Below are 18,797 nucleotides of genomic sequence, written 5' to 3'. Positions count from 1 at the left end.
CGCATTGGGACCCCGATGGGCTGATGCCAGCAGCTTGCTGGCATCAGCCCACCCCCCCCCCCTGCTTATGTCACTCTGACAGAGCACAGTAGCTCTGAGATCCACTGCCCAGCCATCCGGGGGGTTCGAGGGCACCCAGTTACCCACCGTGTGTGGCTGTTGGAGGAGACTGGACCTGGCATGGGGTCTTTGTGAAGTAGTGACTCAATGCTGGCAAGGTAAGGCCTCATAAATAAAGATGGACGCCTTTTCGGTTCGGTGGACAGGCTTTCCAAATGGCAGGCGATGTAAGCAGGTGAGATATGATGAGCACTGCACAGTTGATCGCTCATGCGGGGCAGGATAGTGTAGTGGGTATTTGTGTTTGACTCCGAGCCAGTTCGGTTTCGATCCCAACTGTCCACAGTCTCTAGAGTCTATCTGAATGATGTCTTCGGCTTTCTGAAGAAGAGTTTAAAAGTCAATAATTTTCAATAACCATAATTTTAATTCTGGCACAATCAACTCCTAACTGTGTACCATTGCTTGAGGACTCTTCTTCTTCCTCTTCCTCTTCTGTGTGTATTGCATTCCTTGCTTGGGTCAGGTGCCTGCTCGTATGTCCTCAACATCCAGCTTATACAGCAGAGCACATTGACCATGGGAATCACATAACGTTAAGTAAGTCAGACATTATCATGGCAGGCTTGTATCTGGCACACACACACGCACGCACGCACGCAAACACACACACACACACACACACACACACACACACACACACACACACACACACACACACACACACACACACACACACACAAACGTGCACTACAAGTTCCTGATATGAACTTAATGTGAACTACTATCTACACTAATCAGCCTGAACAATGCATTGAGGTCAGAGAGGAAAGCACATTTATATTGAATAAAAATATGGGCCCACAAGGGTTTCCAGCAATCGTTTTCCTGTTTTAATTCAAGAGAGGGACAAACATAGTAAAGAATTTATTAAAGCATTGGATCAAATCATATTTCCTAAATTGAGGAGACTGAAGCCCTTAGGTCCACAATTAGTCTTGTTTATCAACTTATTTTCTTCCAGGGATTAACTGTGATTCTGGACCACAACAATTCTGTTATGTGTGTGTGCTGAAACACAAAACATATTATTTCTATATCATGCACAAAACACAAATAACAATATACAATTGACGTGTATATTTTGTTCTGTTTTATTGAGTTTGTGGCCTTTGTCCTTTATTGACAGAAAAATGCTGAAAGGGCTGAAAGAGAGAGGAACTGGCAGAGGGCCGCAGGTCGGGATTGAACGGGGCACCGTAAACCAGGCCTTATGCCTGTGTTTACACCAATGAGACTCAATGGCCAAGTCATGAATGAGAGTGTCATTCCTCTACATTGACACTAACAGGTAAATATTTAGGGAGGCTTCACGGTCCATTCATCAGTGCCAGCGGTTCCCTAATGAAGAGCCCTGAACATAGGCTGGCTCGGTGACAGGCGGCCACTGTGAAAACACCAGCCTACTCTCTCCATTACTGTGAACGGCTGCTTGCTTTGATTCAACACCATTGACTTTGTCAAACACATGTCGGCTAATGGGCCGTTTGCCACAGTAGCAAGAGAGACGCCGTTGTTTGACATAGCTTAGAATGGGAGAAAATAAAGAAAAGTTCAAACCCTTTTGGAGTCAACCCAGATCACGAGGAGCGCCACAAATCCCACAGAATTAGAGCTTTAGTAGCTCTGTTGTCGTCGAAGTGTTAGCTTCCATATTGAAAAGTGATTTTTCGCCAGACGAGCGCTAGCTGTTTCCCATTAGGCTCACACACATAAGCAGTAAGTAGCGCTAGTCCGCAGCGGTGGCTCTCGTCCAAACAAACCCCACTGCAGGCTCCATTAGAGATACACGACGCTCAGAGCGATGATGATGTCATCCAGCCGCGCCGCCACCGGCCCCCCCTCCCCCCCCCCCCCCCCCCCCCTCACCCCGAGGCTTTCTTAGGGTCAGCTGGCGGGAATGCACACCTCTCCCCCCCATCCCCACCCTCACCCCCACCTCATCTTGCAACGAGGCTAGGTGAATACACATCTGTGAAAACAAGCCTGAGCGACAGCCTGAAATGGGAGGTGGGAGGTGGGATGGGAGCAGGGGGTGTGTGAGCTGGGAGGGAGGGAGGGAGGGAGGGAGGGAGGGAGGGAGGGTGAAAATAACAAATAATAGCTTGGCGCTCCGCTCGGTGCGGCTATAAAACAAGACAACGATGAGTCCTGCCCCGCGTAGCCTACTGCTGGAGGGAGGGAGGAGGCCGTGTTGGCCTGTCAGGGAGGCAGGGTGGGGGCGTGTGGCTGGCTGCGTGGGGGGGGGGAGATGAATAGTGGAACACAGGGGCTGTTGGCCAGGTCAGGGGGAGCGGCCCTGATAAAACCCTGCTCAGCGATCCCAGTCCTACTCCTCTTCCTCCGTGTCATCGCTGGAGCCGCCGCTGGAAACAATGCGGATAATGAGGGAGGAATGTGTGTTGTGGAGGAGCAGAGTGTGTACACACACACACACACACACACACACACACACACACACACACACACACACACACACACACACACACACACGCTTGCATATCCACACACACACACACACACACACACACACACACACACACACACACACACACACACACAGGTACATGCAAATACAAACATACACACGCACACACAAACATAAAAAAACACATACATGCAGACGCACTTGCACAACCAAAAACACACACACAAATAAAGGTATGTAAATGGGGAGAGCCTTGCAACTATGCAAGCATTTTTTGTCACACACACACACACACACACACACACACACACACACACACACACACACACACACACACACACACACACACACACACACACACACACACACACACACACACACAACCCTGGCTTCTATGAGAAATGATTGACAGCTCTGGACTTCATGAATATTGTAAATGCTGTAAGTGTGTGTGTTTGTCCTGCTGCAAGCTGTGACACATTTGGAGGCCACACAAAGTAATAAATCAAATGATCGATGAATATATATATATATATATATATATATATATATATATATATATATATGCCATTTGGTGGATGCTTCCACAATAAAAATCATACAATAGTTCATACATTCACAGCAGTGGGAATCTAACTCCTCTCATTCTATCCTTGCAGCATTGAGGCAAAAGGCAATTTCGATTTATAAAATAATTAGAAAGCAGGCATTGAATCCCAGCTGAATTTTGTAATCTACAGTTAGCATATTTGGAAAGCCTAACTAATTCATTCATTTTAACACTGATAGTATTTTTATTGTACCTCTTATTCCATGAACCTTAGATTGGTCTCCTGGAATTGCCATTATCATGTTCATTGTATCATTCTTAAAATGCCTTTTGAGCTCATTTTTTAAGATTTATTTTCCAAAAGTGATCATAATGTAACATTTAGAACAACACAAATATATATAGGCCTACTGTTCATTTATAATTGTACTATATTTTCCCTAATTTTATTTACAGATTGTTATTGTTATTGTTTTTTGGCAACATACGACAGTAGGACTAGTTGCTTCTGATAAATGAACAGGATACAACTAACATCTAAACTATTTATCGCGTTATGTAAATGTTTATGTTCCAGGCTGAGGGGGCTGGAAACACAGTGCATAGCCTGCTATAGTTAGCAGCCTATCCAGGACCTGGCGGGGTGGGACCTCCGCTGCTCCCACGCCAAGCCGGCTGCCGGACAATCCCCACTAACAAGTCCAGGGGCGACGAGACGAGCAGATGGAGAGACTCGACAACCTGTTGACAACACCATGACATAGAACTACAGCTCCCAAGATAAGCCCATTCACTTTTTTTTGATTTACGTTTATTATAAGTGCGCTGTCTGTGTACGCCGCCCCTCTGGGAGGAGGAACGTGTCGGTCCTGACAAGTTAAGTTTTCAAAGCTTCTTACCGCGAAAGTGAAACAGCGGTGTGTGACATGTTGTTTTCCCACACGAGTTCTGCAGCAGCCTACTGTACCGGACAAACTTGGAAGGATTCAAACTCGGAAATAAAAAAAGAAACGAATGGAGAAGATGACACATGCGAAGTTGTTCTCGAAGCCCGCTCTTGCCAACGCTCGTTGGGTTCAATGGAAAAGTGAAGTTTGGACGCTTCGCCACAATACGGAGAGCAGCAGGTGACGCGGACCCGTGCAGCGGCAGAAGCAGCCCCGCTGAAAGACTCCGGGCTGTACCGTCACCAGCGGTTTCACAAAAGGGACCAGTGAAATGGTTTCGAGTTGTCATACAAACTTGGAAAGACATAACTTAAAGGGGACCTTTTTTTTTTGGTCTTTGATTCTTCAACGACAACAAACCAACATGCAACTGTTGAGTTTACTGTGTGTCATGGTTGCGTTTTGGAAGTCGTGCTTGACCAACAGGAGCTGTCCGGATCTGATCATTGACAGCTGTCACTGCCCCGCTGAGAGGTCAAAGCAATTAAGCAGACTTCCGGTTCGCATCAAAGTGGTGTGTGATGATGTGGAGTTAATGGATACATTACAGCCCAGCTTTCTGCCGAACCAAACTGTCGCCCTGTGAGTACAAACACACCCTGTGTCATGCGCTGTCATTACTTAGGAATGAGGTCCCCGAGTTTATAGCTGTGGACACAATATATGAAATAGCACTTTAACAATCCAGCGAATGAGCTCTGTTGTGATTGACTGCAACAGTAATTGTGGGAATGGGAATTGTGAATTAAATTCATGGGAATTTAATATAATCTGTTTACTGATGTCAGCCGTTGAGAAAGTAAAAGCCCTGCCTCATGGGCCTGTGAGAAGTTCAGAAGTCCCGTGAGAAGTTCAGAACCTTGGATTCATTTTCTCATTGATTTGTTAATTGTGACATTTCTATATCTTATATCTATATTTTCAATCACATTGCCTGAAAACAATTAGGCAAATACTGCCTTCCACAAATTGTACAAGTTGCATATTTCACAGCAAGAGTAACAAGCCGTTCCAATATAAATAGCTATCGATATGTTGATGGTTGCTGCCAGGGGAAGTTTATTGCCATGCCAGTGTTTGCACTGTGTAATTATTCCTGACAACAATATTAAAATGGGCCAGTAGTCAAATGTCATCAAAATGTCTGAAGACTAGTTAAATGAATTTTATAAACACATGTAAACCAACAAATGACATATTGGTATCCACATTTATTCCCATCCGAATATCTTGATTGGAATGGGGCCTAGCAAATCCTTGATGTGTCTTGGCTCTTCAAGCTAGTTTGTATCACAGCAGAGTTATGCTAACACATTTAGTTTTTGGAAATGCAATATTGTCATTTGAACATTTGTGCCGGCGACTCTTTTGGCTCTCTTCTGTGATTTCATTTATCAAGTGCAAAAAATCGAATATGCTCCATAGAGTTAATAAAAATAAAATCACCTCAAATACATAACTGTATTGTATCTGTATTATTTGCATGAACAATTCGTCATGCAATACTTTATTCGCCTTACATAAAGCAACAATTTGTTATGCTTCAAATAAATGTTTGCGAACCACCATAGATTGACAGACAAAGTCATCGAATGGTCCTTTATAGGAAGAGAAAGCAAGCAAAATCCCTGACTTCTCTGTTACTGTGACTTAAAGGCTTCCTTTTGTGCTTCTTCTTAATTATTTTCTTCCCAAACGAGTCATGAAACATTCTGTTATTATATGGCTCCATCTGAGCAAATATGAATAAGGTCCTGCGCCATTCAGAGGTCGGTCCAATTCCTCGGTGGGCTATATATTCTGATGATCTTCAGCAGCACCGTGGCAGGCCAGGAAGCAGTTTTCCTGTACTAGGAAGCGTGACCTTTGTCGGGGCTGAAGTGGCTTCCCAGCTCTCTCTTTTGTTTAGGCATGCTGTGCAAATAAATAGATATATCAGAGAGGGAAGTATGCACATACCGATGTCCCGTTCCTCCCCCCCTCCTCGCCCCCTAGGATGTCCAACAAATTTCCTCAATGTCTCCCCAAAGCCAGCTCCTTCTCCTACGCTGGCTCCCCATTCCACACACACACACACACACACACACACACACACACACACACACACACACACACACACACACACACACACACACACACACACACACACACACACACACACACACACACACACACACAAAATAAGCACCATGCAGCCCCACTATTTCCTCCTCAGTACGGTGGATTCTCTTTTTCCATTCTCTTCTTCTCCATTTGTGTATATTAACATAGGATTTCAATCTCCATCGCCTATTAAAGGGCGCAGCCGGGCTGCTCTATGCTAACGCTGTTTGGCCTCCGCTGTAGCCATTAAACGGTCATTAGGGGGGGGGGGGGGGGGGGGGGGGGGCACTGCTATGACGCATCAAACCTTGTCAAATACCCAGACCAAACAATTTAACCACTGAATTTAAGTGTGTTGTTTAAAGCTAGGTAGACGAGAGAGAGAGAGAGAGAGAGAGAGAGAGGGAGGAGCAACTATGACATTGTCTAACCACTGACCACTCTTCACATCCAGCAGTTGATGTTGCTTTGATGCTACTTTGACCCTAGATACCTTTGACGCTAGATACCTGGCATCTACCCATTCATCTTTACACATTTCTTTAGAGAGCAGGGGCATGGCAGATTGTTCCTTTTCCTGTTGGTGGTGGTTGAGGGGCATAGTGGAGGTAGTGGTGGTGTGGTTGGTCATGGTAGTGGTGGTTGAGGGTCATAGTGGAGGTAGTGGTGGTGTGGTTGGTCATGGTAGTGGTGGTTGAGGGTCATAGTGGAGGTAGTGGTGGAGATAGTGATGGTGGTGTAGATCAGGGGTTTTTAAACTTTGAGTGTGTGCGGACCACTATTTATGATCAAGATTTTTCACGGACCACCTTATAACGTAATCAGGTATTAAATATGTACAGTAATCACAAACAAACTGAGCTCAATTTAACAGAACTGGATAAAGTCAAATATCAAGCCCTCAACGAACAGGCTGGGAGTTTGTCCAAGTAACATAATGCAAAACATTTCAGAAACGGGAGATCAAGAAACTTACTGGAAATTAAATAATAGGCCTTATTTCTTCCATTTATAATTTAAAACAAATCGTTTCAAACATACACTGCCAATATATAAAGGCTATGCATGTGATGTGATCACGAACTCTGGCCCTATACACATTTAACGAAAACACAGTAGGCCTGCTCTGGTTAAAAATAATAAAAAAGAAAAAGTCACATTTATTTTGTTAATATTAATTTACAAAAATATAGGCCTATATTAAAATCAAAAGAACAACTATAGCCTAAACAAATGCTCACCTAATGAGGTGGATGATGTTGCTTTGCAGACGATAATTTCTGTATGTCAGGTTCCAGTGATGACAGCCTCAATCTGAGATCTGGTTCAATATTAAGTCTGTTCCGATATTTTGTCTTCAACATTCCCAGGGATGAAAATCATGATTCACAGAGGTAATAAGTGTTTGGAAAAGGCACAAGCAGCTTCAGGGCTTTGTCGGAAAGTTCGAGGTATTCCTTGGCAACTTTCAGCCAATAGTTACCTTCAATTTAATTAAAATTGTATATGATACATACATATTTGTATTTTTATGAGAAATATTATTTTATATTTTAGTTTGCTTTTCCACGGACCACCTACAGTACCGTCGCGAACCACTGGTGGTCCGCGGACCACAGTTTGAAAATCCATGGTGTAGCTAGTGGTCATGGTGGTGGTAGTGGTCATGGTGGTGGATTGGTGGTGGTCATTGAGGAGGTCGTGGTGATGGTGTTGATAGTGGTGGTGAAGGTAGTGGTCACGTGGTGATGGTGGTGGTCATGGTGGAGGTAGTAGTGGTGGTGGGGTCAGTGACCTCTATATACCATCAGCAGTGTGAAGTATAGTTGAGACGACCCGTTCTCCGTGGGGAAAAAATACTTCCGTAATTGTTGCTGACAGCTGTCTCTTGGAGTGTAGTGCCACTGGAGAGAGAGTGAAAGAGAGGGAGAGGGAGGGAGAGAGAACCGGATTGTGAAGGACAATGAGAGTAAAGAAAAGGGGGGGGACACAGAGAGGCGGTGAAAGAGAAGTTGGAAGTGACAAGGGAGGGATCTCTTGACACACCCAGGAGTGTACAGAAGCAGTGTGCTGGAGCTGATGTAGCGACATCCTGTGCTGGCAGGAGTTTAGACCGTGTGTCACCGCAGTGATGCATAGATTATTTCCTGCTGTTGTGCCGAAACCTGGAACGGGACTTTGGGGTGGTTTGAACAGGAGATTGTTACACATGGATCTGCCTAATCTGTTAAACCTGATGACTGCACTAGATAGTTATGGATCGTCACACTGGGAAGGTTGAACCACACTAAAGTTTTTAATTTCCTATCAAAGGTCCCATTCGCAATAGCAAACATTCTGCCAATGTTAACCGTCACTAGAGGTGCCAGTGGCTACAAAGCATCACACAATGGTGCATTGGTGCATCTCCCCCAGCAAGACATTGCTGGTGTGTTTTTCAAGTCCTTAAAACCATGAGGAGAGGAGGAGTAAGGCCTTCCATCATGGATGCCTAGTCAGACCTGCTGCTGTACGGCTCAGCCCAAGGCTGAGGGCGCCCTACCACCGGCACCACCACCGGCACCACCCGCAGCCACCAGCACCACAGCCACCCCTACCACCACCCCCACCACCACCACCAACGGCACCACAGCCACAGCCACCCCTACCACCACCACCACCACCACCGGCACCACAGCCACCCCTACCATCACCACCATCATTCAGTAGACAGATACGAGGGGATGCTTGTGTTGTTTTAGGGTAAGAGAGTTTACAGTAGTGAATGGCTAAATAAAGGCTATGGGAGCATCCTGTAGCCATCATAATGCATCATAATGGCAGGAACAACACTCCAGACGCATCAGGATGCAGCAGCCACGTCCCCTACCCCCTCGATCCCTCAACGCCCCCACCCCGAATGCAGTGGGCGGATCTAGACTGTTAGTGCACCATGAGGGACTAAACGGCAATATGGAAGAGGGTAGAGTCCAATTTAATCTGTACTTATCTTCATGAAATTGATGATGTCGGTTCGTTGTTATCGACCCGCATGCATCTAATTAAATTGACCACATTTTTATAAAAAAACAACACAAAGCCTCTACACTTATGCATAGCAAAGGCGTCATCCTTTAAAACTTCCCTCCCTCCCCATCCCTCCAATTTATCTTTTACTCGCTCCGTCTCCCTCCCTCCCTTTCTCGCCCTCTCTATCCCTCCCTCTCTCCCTCCCTTCCTCCCTCCCACCCTGGGGGCCTCTTGTACTTTTCGGGGGCTCGTCCTTGTCTCATAAGGTGCAGTTTTGTCCGTAGCCGTCTTCTGGAGCAGGGCTGCATCAATATTTCATCGACGTACAGCCCTACACTCTCAGCCCGTCCATACCCTCCACACACATCACCTCACTCGCTAAACCCCTGCCAGTGACTTGGCAGCGACCGCCAAAGACATTGAGCCCATTAAAGGCCTCATTTCCAAATGCAATGTACACATAAACAGCCATGGCCATGAATCTCTACATGCCACAGCCGATGTGACCCACCCCCCCCCCCCCCGCCCCATAAAGACTGTGCCCCCCATCGCATATGAAGCTACTGAACTAGTTTCTGTCTGCCTCTCTCTCACTCTCTCTCTCTTTCTCTCTCTTGCTCTCCCTCTCTTTTGTTTCCGTCTCTCTTCTCTCTTCCATCCAGACATATCTCTCTCTGGAGCTACTGAAGCAATGTGTGTGCACCTCTCGCTCCATCTTCTTGCTCTCTCTTTGTCTTCTCTCCGTCTCTGTCTCTCTCTCGCTCTCTCCCCAAACATCTCTCTCCCCCTCAGACCGGCCATCTCACTCTCTGGGTTGCGCGTGCTGTTTTGTGTGAGAGTGAAAGTGTCCTCGTAAAACGAATGCCCTTTTCCCTCCCATTCATTCAATCATCTAGATGGGGCCGGGCTGCAGGAAGCCAGCTATCTCCTACCAGGAACACCTGAGTGCTTTGTTCTCCAGCCAGTAAACGAAACACAAATCAGGAGTTCAAGACCGGGGAGGGGGATAGAGAAGGGCAGCCACTGCCCTCCCTTCCCAACACATCACAATGGTCTACAGAAACCAAGAATGTGTCAAATTATGCTTTATGCTCGAGCATAGATAAATACAGTAGGGAGACCAGGGCATCCATTATGTCTCTGTTATGCTTTCTTCTTCTTCTTCTTCTTCTTCTTCTTCTTCTACTTCTTTTTCATATGTTTATTGCCCATTTGCCTCTCTCTCTCTCTCTCTCTCTCTCTCTCTCTCTCTCTCTCTCTGTCTCTCTGTCTCTCTGTCTGTCTGTCTCTCTGTCTCTTTCTCGGTTTGTCTCTCTGTCACTGTTAAACAGGATGTGTGTGTGTGTGTCACACGTTTGTGTCTGCACTTCTCCCTCTTCCTTAGTCTCTCTCCCTTAGGCTGCATGGGCAGACACTTGTATACTTGAAGTCCCATATATATTTTTTACAGACAAGATATTTAAGTGGACTTCACCCTCATCTCCAGAGCATTTGAACACATGGAATCAAGGACCATCTTCACAGATTGAGGCAAAACGCTCTGATGTCCACAGAGAACATCATCGCATTGTAATTCTGTTTTTACATCCCGTCCACTGTCCAATCCACTGGAGGAATCTCTTTTAGTACCCCCTCCCTCCCCTGTGCGTGTTGTCTGTTTCCTGTCCTCAGCCAATGTTAGTAGACATGAAATATGTTATTTTGCTTAGCCGTGTCCTAGTAACTCAATCTCCAGGAGGACAAATAAAGCCTGTGAGGCCCGTGTCTGTGGGAAGAAGTGTCTGGAAAGCCCAGGTCCCGAAATGTTTGCAATAGTTGACATTGTGCTCTTCACTGTGCTCCGCGTGTGTGATTGGTGTCTTGGATGGCGTCCATCGAAAAGCTATTTGTAACCCAGATCCTGTTAGAATAATAACATAGCAAGGGGCTTTCTCCATGGGGTTTCAGTATGGCGGGGGGGGCACTTTTCTTTCTGTTAGGAAGGCGGGTTGCGGTGTGAAGAGAAGCAAGCCGCGCTAGCGCTCCCGTTCTGGAGGGGCGGTGGAAGAGGAGGCGGGGGGGGCAGAGTGGTTACCGGTCAGAAAGACTTAACGCAGACTTGATGCAGTTATGTGGGTCCAGCTGTTTGTTTTATCGCGTTGCGGCGGGCCAGACGGCGGGCCATATTTCATCCTGGTTTGTCTAGCCAAAAATACTTCACATTAGCTTGATGGGTTTTAATTATGCATGCCACTGCAAGCATTAATAGACTGATCCCGGGCTATATATATAGAGTAGGTAATATTGGCCTCTCATGGTGGATTTTCTCTGACATGGATCATTTGTTGGGGCTGTGAAGACAGAGCCCTCCTCCATCTATTGGAAGCAATCTAGCCACAGGTTATGCATTGGAATCCATAATTGGTAATGTCAAAGGGGAGCTTGAAGATGCTCCCGTAATTTGCTCCTGGGCTGCTTACATAGCCTGGTATTCTGTTTTGCCTGCGACATTAGAAAGTACATTAGAAAGTGTGTGTGTGTGTGTGTGTGTGTGTGTGTGTGTGTGTGTGTGTGTGGCATAAAAATCCCCGTTATTTGTACACGCGCATACACACTACCCACACACAACTCCACACCTACACATCTCCAGAAGTGTGGCACGTCGTACACACATTTCAGCCTTGGCGCGCGGTGGAAGAAGTGGCCCAGGGGGTGGGGTGGGGTGAGCAGGACATGGGTCACCTGGCACACAACTCCTGATCTCTCCACCGGCGCACTCAAAGCTCTGCTTTTGCTCCCGGCTTCTTTTTAGGGAGTGAGGTCCTGGCTCCACTTGATCTCAATGTTGCAGCGCTGCTGAAAAAAAGCATATTCATTTTTCAGATTCATATATTATGTATATATATACATATTTATATTCATATTCATAATTCAGGCCAGTGGTCGGCCTTGCCTCACTTAATATCTTTGTTAGCTGTCTGGCTGTAGGCCTTCACCATGCCCATATGCAGCATCCTGATGCCTGCAGACCATCTGATATAATGATCCGGGCCTCACAAAGCATCATGAGGAGGGGATGCAAAGGGACGGTGCCTCGATTGGATATAAATGTCTAAATCAAAAACAAGGTTTTTCCACCCATTCCTAAATTTGCAAGATATTTTATTTTATGACAGCCAATTAATCACAAGGATAGGATTCTGCGTAGCAAAGTAACAGGAAAGCCCTTTGCAAAAACTCTTAAGGCGCCAACACTGTGCATGTCAGACATGGAAAAGACAATCAATGGATGTGGTCGTTGGTTGTTACATTGAGGATTTCAGGAATATGTTCTCTAAATGTGTGGTCTTCGGAGCGGGAAGGGGGTTGCGGGGGTTCCGTGTCCAACATCACTAGGTCTGTCTCTGGCAGGCTGTGTCCTGAGTGGCTACTTCCTGTCTGCACTGCGCCTCCTCTTCCCAGCACGCTGCTTCAGTCTGCAGAGGGAAGGTTAAAGTTCCCAGGTCGGGGGAATGTGCACGCAGACAGATTTACGACAAGTCAAGAGACAAAAGTTGTTTGCAGAAATAACAAAAGTATAAGCAAAGGTCGTGTCACCCATTGGACTGTGTCCATTTCTATTTCGATCTGTTTCCATATTTATGTGAGATGACGACCAAGGTCATCCCCAGACGTCTGGTCACGGTGACCAAAACTCCTGCATGCTCAGAGGGGCAATCATATCCTAGACATCCAATCAGACGCCCCCGTCCCCCTGACGCCCCTGGAGCACAACGCATTGGTGAAAGCGAGGGTCATTTGTTCCCCGGTTAAAATGTGGGATCACGTGTTCTGGGCTTTGTTTTGTAGCGGAGATAACGAGCGGCTTCTGCCTGGCGCTGACGATACGTCCCAATTACCCGTGTCTACCTTGACGCGCGGCCGCTTCACCGAGAGGCAGCGGCAACGCCTTATTAAAACAGGACCACGCAGCCGGGAGGCGCGTGGGTTTGACCTACAGCCTTCACCTACTGTGTGTGTGTGTGTGTGTGTGTGTGTGTGTGTGTGTGTGTGTGTGTGTGTGTGTGTGTGTGTGTGTGTGTGTGTCCCATGGGCCGTGTACATTTGAGTTTGTAAGTGCATATTCTTGTGAGTTTTTGGTGTGTGTGTGGGTGTCATTCTTTGTTCTTTGTCACTTAGTGTGTGCATATTATTCATGTATTAATTCATTCATGAAAAAAGCATGGTACAAAAATCAGCGGCTTGCTCTGTGCTGTTATATAAGTGAATGCGCCTGTGTTATTGATGTATTATGCAGCCTTTTATCTTTTAATTAATCAGTACTGGAATAACAATGTTCGTCAACGAAGGCACAATATCTTCCAACAATCGGCAAACTATTGTAACCATAACCGGATATGTTTTAATTTAGATTGAAAACAATGGTCCATTTGTGTTTGGTTTTGGTGCAGAGATGTACAGGTGAAATCCATTATGAGGCTGCTTGTCATTGGATGTTACGGCAGACATTATTAGTTCGCTGGATTAGCATGTACTCTCTCATCTCTAATTATGTTCTACTGAACTGGATGAATTCAGGCTGAAGTTTTCTAAATAAGTACACTGAGTATTAGTTGTACTTTTGTTTTATTGATATGGAAGTAAACACAGGGTCCTCACAAGTTTAGCATTATGAATATGTGTGTGTGGTTGCCTGAAGTACAACTATTTTTGGCTGTTATGTTAAAAGAAAACTTAGGCCCACTGTGTTGCATGCTCACATCTCAGTGTGGGAGTATTGAGCCAGTGTGACTCTGTTGTGCCTGTCGGCGGCACACTCAGCGGGGAGTCCAGTTTTCTTTCTTTGGTTCTCCCCGCTCTTGATCGTGCAACAGTAGCAAATGTCAACAGGCTGATTGCAGCGGGGCAAGGACTGCTGCATGGCATATCATTAATGCTAGCAGGGCCACTCAAAGATAGAATGAGTCTCATTGATCTGCTGCTTGCTGTTATGCAGCCAGCGACAGATGAACGAGTTGTGCTAATTAGGCATCCCATTAGGGGTTTCAACCAGGACAATATCTGACACAGTGAGACGGGTTTATATGGATAAAGGGGCTGAGGCAAAGAAACAATGGTTTGTAAGCCATCTACGGCACAAAGTGCCATAAATAAGAAGGAAACATAGCTCGTACCAGAGATTCATGACCCTGATTTAATCCCATGAGTCCCATAAGAGCCGTATTGACAGTGTATTATTTATTGGACGTTTGAGTTAGACATCCATACTCCCAGACACACAGCTGCAAAACACACAGAGGCTGCCTTTTCCTCAGAGTTCACCTCTTACCTCTTCTTCCTCTCTTTGTCTCTTTGACAGGATCCTGAGCAACAACAAGATCTCCCTCCTGAGGAACGGCTCCTTCTACGGGCTGGCTGCGCTGGAGAAGCTGTGAGTAATGGCGTCCAATGGCGTCTCCTCTCTCCTTAGTATGTAGCCGTCCTCGTGGGCTTCAATGGCATCAGAAACATGGATGAACAAAGGAGACCCTTCTTCAAGAGGGCCCGGTAATAGGTTGAATGCAGGTTTTATCTCATACTTTCGACGGTTAATTAATCAATAAATGCCAAGTTTCTCAATATGAAGCTCGCAAAGTTTGGGCCTTAAAGTTAGTTCTTGGGGAAGCTACAAACTTTGTATCCATTCAATACAGTTCACTACAATGGGATTATTGTAATTACAGATATCCTCCTCATTCCCATTCGGTCATGTCTCAAGTTTCTAAACGGAACAGACTCTGAATGAATGGAGTCAATGCCTACGAGCTTACCCGCGTACTCACCCCCCTTACTACCGCAAGCAACGGGGAAACGGAATCCATTTGCACTTACAGACGTCTTAAAAGCTATACAGACAGCATGGCGACGAGGCATTCTGAAGTGCGGAGGGGGAATTAGGTTGAGCGGGCTTGGCAGGCGAGGCATGCGCCGGTGGCAGGCAGATGACATGTCCCCGTGGCGCGAGTGCATGTGGAATGGCGATGATGAGGTCTATTATGACAGCTCAGCCGGTCAATCCTGGCCAGGCACCGCCCCCCTCGGGTCAACTATTGATTAGCATTTTCTTCTGTCTAATCCAGTGGACCCTCTTCATTCTACCTGATGACGAGGGGTGACAGCCAATCACCATGATGAGGATGTCAGGGAGATTTGAGGAGAGCGATGTCACAAGGGAAATGGATCGTTGGAGCGCATAAATGAGAAGAACTGACTCGATTCTCCTCTCTCTCTTTCTCTTTCCCCCTCCCCCCCCCCCCCCCCTCCACTTGATATGTGGCTGAATTTTCATGAGCACACACACACACGCATACATGTGTGTTTGCCAAAGCTCACTAGTGGCACAAAGTGTGATGTAAACAAAGAAACACAAACACACTCAAGCTTCCCCTGCAGCAGTGTTTTTTTGTTTATTATTATTCAGGTCAGTGGTCGCCAAAATCCATCCTGCTAGAGCTCCAGAGCCAGGGGTTTAGCCTGTGTGTTTGCGTCATATTTTCTAGCCGGGTCAAGCGAGAGTGAGGGCTATATTTACCTTCATCCCACGGACGCACCACTGGAGAGATTCTAGTGAAGGTCAGTGTCGGTCCTCCGTTCTTCAAGCTGACCTTTGACCTCTTGCAAGCAATCTGATGCAGTGTGGCCCTGCCTCCCTCCCTCCCTGGCTCCCAAGCTAGCACAACCTGTCCGGACGGCCAGCTGGAGCTCCTGGCGAGGCCCGCGGCGTTCTGACCGCCGCGGGGCTGGGCTGTCGGCGGAGGGGAGGGAGTGATGGGCGTGGAGGGGTTCGGGCGGAGACTGTCGGGGGCGGCGCAGTGCTCGTAGGCGTCTTCTTTAGCCAGCTGTTCCCCTCGTACCCCCAGTCCCCTCACTCGATTTGGATGTGTCCTCCGGGTGGCTGCTGCTGACTGACAGGCCCGACGTCTGGGCCCCTCGGCCGGCCGGCGCCGCAGCTGTGGTCGCGCGGAGCAGCCAGTGGGGGCGGCGGGATGCTGCCTGGCGCGTGTGGTTTGGTTTACCTGCCGGCTGAACGTCTCCCCGTGGGTGAGATTCTGTTTTTAAAACAGCAGCTGGGGTCAGTAAAAGGTTAAGTTTGAGCGCGGATGTTTTATTGTCACTGACAAAAAAGACAATAATTCACCTGTTATTGGTGGATTGCTCCATCAATCACTGGTCCCGCCTCCCCCAGATGGAGCCAAGCCATGTTACTGTCAGCCACAACAGGTCATGTGGGAGCAGGGCATAGTAACAAAGGCTGCCCCTGTTTCCCAGGGCCGGACGCTGAATCTTGGTTTACTAATTGATCATGGCTTCCCATAAGAGAGCCCATTCATTTGTTTATGTATGCCGGTGGAGAATTGTTGGCAAGAATTTACATATTCTTCGTTCTCAGACGGTATCCGGAAGGTCATGCATGATGATTAATATATATTTTGATCACAAATACAACGTTGGAATCCTATTTGATTATCATTATAATGATGTTTTGCTTTACCCACTTCCGTAAACTATTGATTGATATTCATCCTGCATCTGAACAATGCAGAATGACATCCATTTTAAGCCTTGGTGTCGGGTCAACAGCCTTTTATCACTTCTCCATGATTGTATTATTTCAGTTGTACATTTCAATTACAGCTGCAGCTATCACAGGATGCTGGTCTTGCCATTATTATACCAGGAAAAAGGAAGAGAATATTTGTTGAAAATCAACAATACGAGCAAGGAGGCTTGGTGTGGACCTCTCATCCTCCTATAAGGAGGTTTTGAATAGGGCTGGAGGCAGAACCCCTCTGTGGCTACCCATACAAATGTACAGCAAGCAGCCAGGGACCCCAGGGAACGCACATATGAGCAAGAACAGCAAGAACAGCCCAGGGTGAAACAGAAACTGCCGCAAACCAAGACAAGGCCAAAATGAGCAACAGAGTAAACATTATAATCTGGCCCTTTTTCTCAGGAAGGGAGTCTGACCACACTCTAACAATATACCAATACAATCTGGAGATAAAACATTTGATATAAGAGCCCCTACAAATTAATGAGTTTGTATCTCCCTATTAGTATACTGATAAGGGGTGTCCTGGACTGAGATTTAGCATAGGGATACCTGATTCGTCAGGCAAGACTCGTCAAATGAAATAATGTAATTTGTTCAAATGCAGCTTAATTGTGCCAAATTGATTCGAGTTTTTGTGGGGTTAAATGCTTTGTAAACAATAAATTGGATTTCAAAGCTGTCTGTAGGTGAAGTGTAGCGTCTCTCCGCTGAATGACAGCCACAAATTAACGCTGCACAATATGACGACACTGTGCACTTCGTTCATGTCAGCACCTGCATTCAATTTGACCAAAAATATAGGCTACCAATGTTATTAGGCTACCGCCTAATTTACTATAAATATAGGTGTCGCAGGGCACCGTAGACGGTCGAACCGAGGTTGAGTGGGCGTTGAAGTTGCAGTCTAAGGGTTTATTTAAAATGCTTCAGCAGATTACCGTAAAATTATACAAAGATTAACATAAAAAACATAAAGGTTGTTACTATTATGTAACCATGGGCACAGACACCCACAACACTATAATCTAGCCTTCTCCTATCCAGTTCCCCTTATACACTGAAATAAAACAGGCTAAAAGAGGCTCTCCATTGCCTAGCCTGACCCATAAGCCCAACCAAAATCATACAGATATCAGGGTTTCCCGCAGAAAATTATTATTATTATTATCATTTTATTTTTTAGGTCGTAGTTAAGGCGGCAGGCCTGTGTTGCTTAGGCCTTACCTGTAAAGTGCTGCGGGAAACCCTGCATATGAATGAACCACAACATACATGCATATAAGATATAATATTATTATATTATCTTTCTATTAAGTCAACAATGTCATACACATTTGTCCCGCAATAGATAATACCTCTCAAAGAATATCTCAGATGATAATGGCCTGACCCGGCACGATCTCATGATATAAATACAGAACTAATACAGCACTTGGCATTTAACGTGGGAGAACTGAGTATGAATGACTCAAGATGATGTGCTATTACTGATTACCGTTAGTGGTAACCAACTGATGCTATGGCTTTACATGAATGATGCATATAATGAGATAGATGTACGGAAATGATCACGGGTGTAAATAGTCAGGATACCCACGCTTGAACTGTACATTTAAGCGTTACCAATAGAAAGTGGGTTGAAGGTTATTTGACTTGCTTGATCATTGCAGTGAATTACATTTTGAGAACGTCCTTGGTCGACACAGAATACAACATGCTACAATATCCACATGTTAATGTATACACACCATGCACACCAGTGTCTCTCAGCTTTCTAAAACCAGCATCGATAATGTGGCCATAGAAGCGTTTGACTGATTAAAAATGTCGCCCCAAACGATTAGTCGATAGAGGAATGAATCTGGATGCTGGGTTGCCAACTTTGGCTACCTGGCTGGAGTGGGATCTTGATGCCATGAGCTTACTCACGCGTACGGGCACTTTATCACGCGCACATATTTGGATTCAATTCACCATCAGGGCCAAAAGAAGTATGCAGCAGCCCAAACAATTGGTGGGAGAGGGGGCTTAGGTTCAAATTTAGCCTGACTACTCCGACGCCCT

The 18,797-nt window shown here is 46.1% G+C and overlaps 1 protein-coding gene across 1 annotated transcript in view; it reads left to right on the top strand.

Moving 5' to 3' along the window:
- Positions 1–3,705: 3,705 nt before the first annotated feature.
- The window catches only part of LOC132473657 (adhesion G protein-coupled receptor A3), a 123,551-nt gene continuing 108,459 nt past the window's right edge, over positions 3,706–18,797 (top strand). Inside the window, exons 1-2 of the mRNA XM_060073869.1 lie at positions 3,706–4,627; positions 14,496–14,567. Coding sequence (XP_059929852.1) covers positions 4,317–4,627; positions 14,496–14,567 — 383 coding nt within the window. The 5' untranslated portion in view covers positions 3,706–4,316. The remainder of the gene's footprint in view (positions 4,628–14,495; positions 14,568–18,797) is intronic.

Source organism: Gadus macrocephalus, chromosome 15, assembly GCF_031168955.1.
Source record: "Gadus macrocephalus chromosome 15, ASM3116895v1".
Taxonomy (NCBI): domain Eukaryota; kingdom Metazoa; phylum Chordata; class Actinopteri; order Gadiformes; family Gadidae; genus Gadus; species Gadus macrocephalus.
The sequence above is the reverse complement of the archived record's forward strand: the minus strand, read 5'-3'. Positions and strand labels throughout refer to the sequence as shown.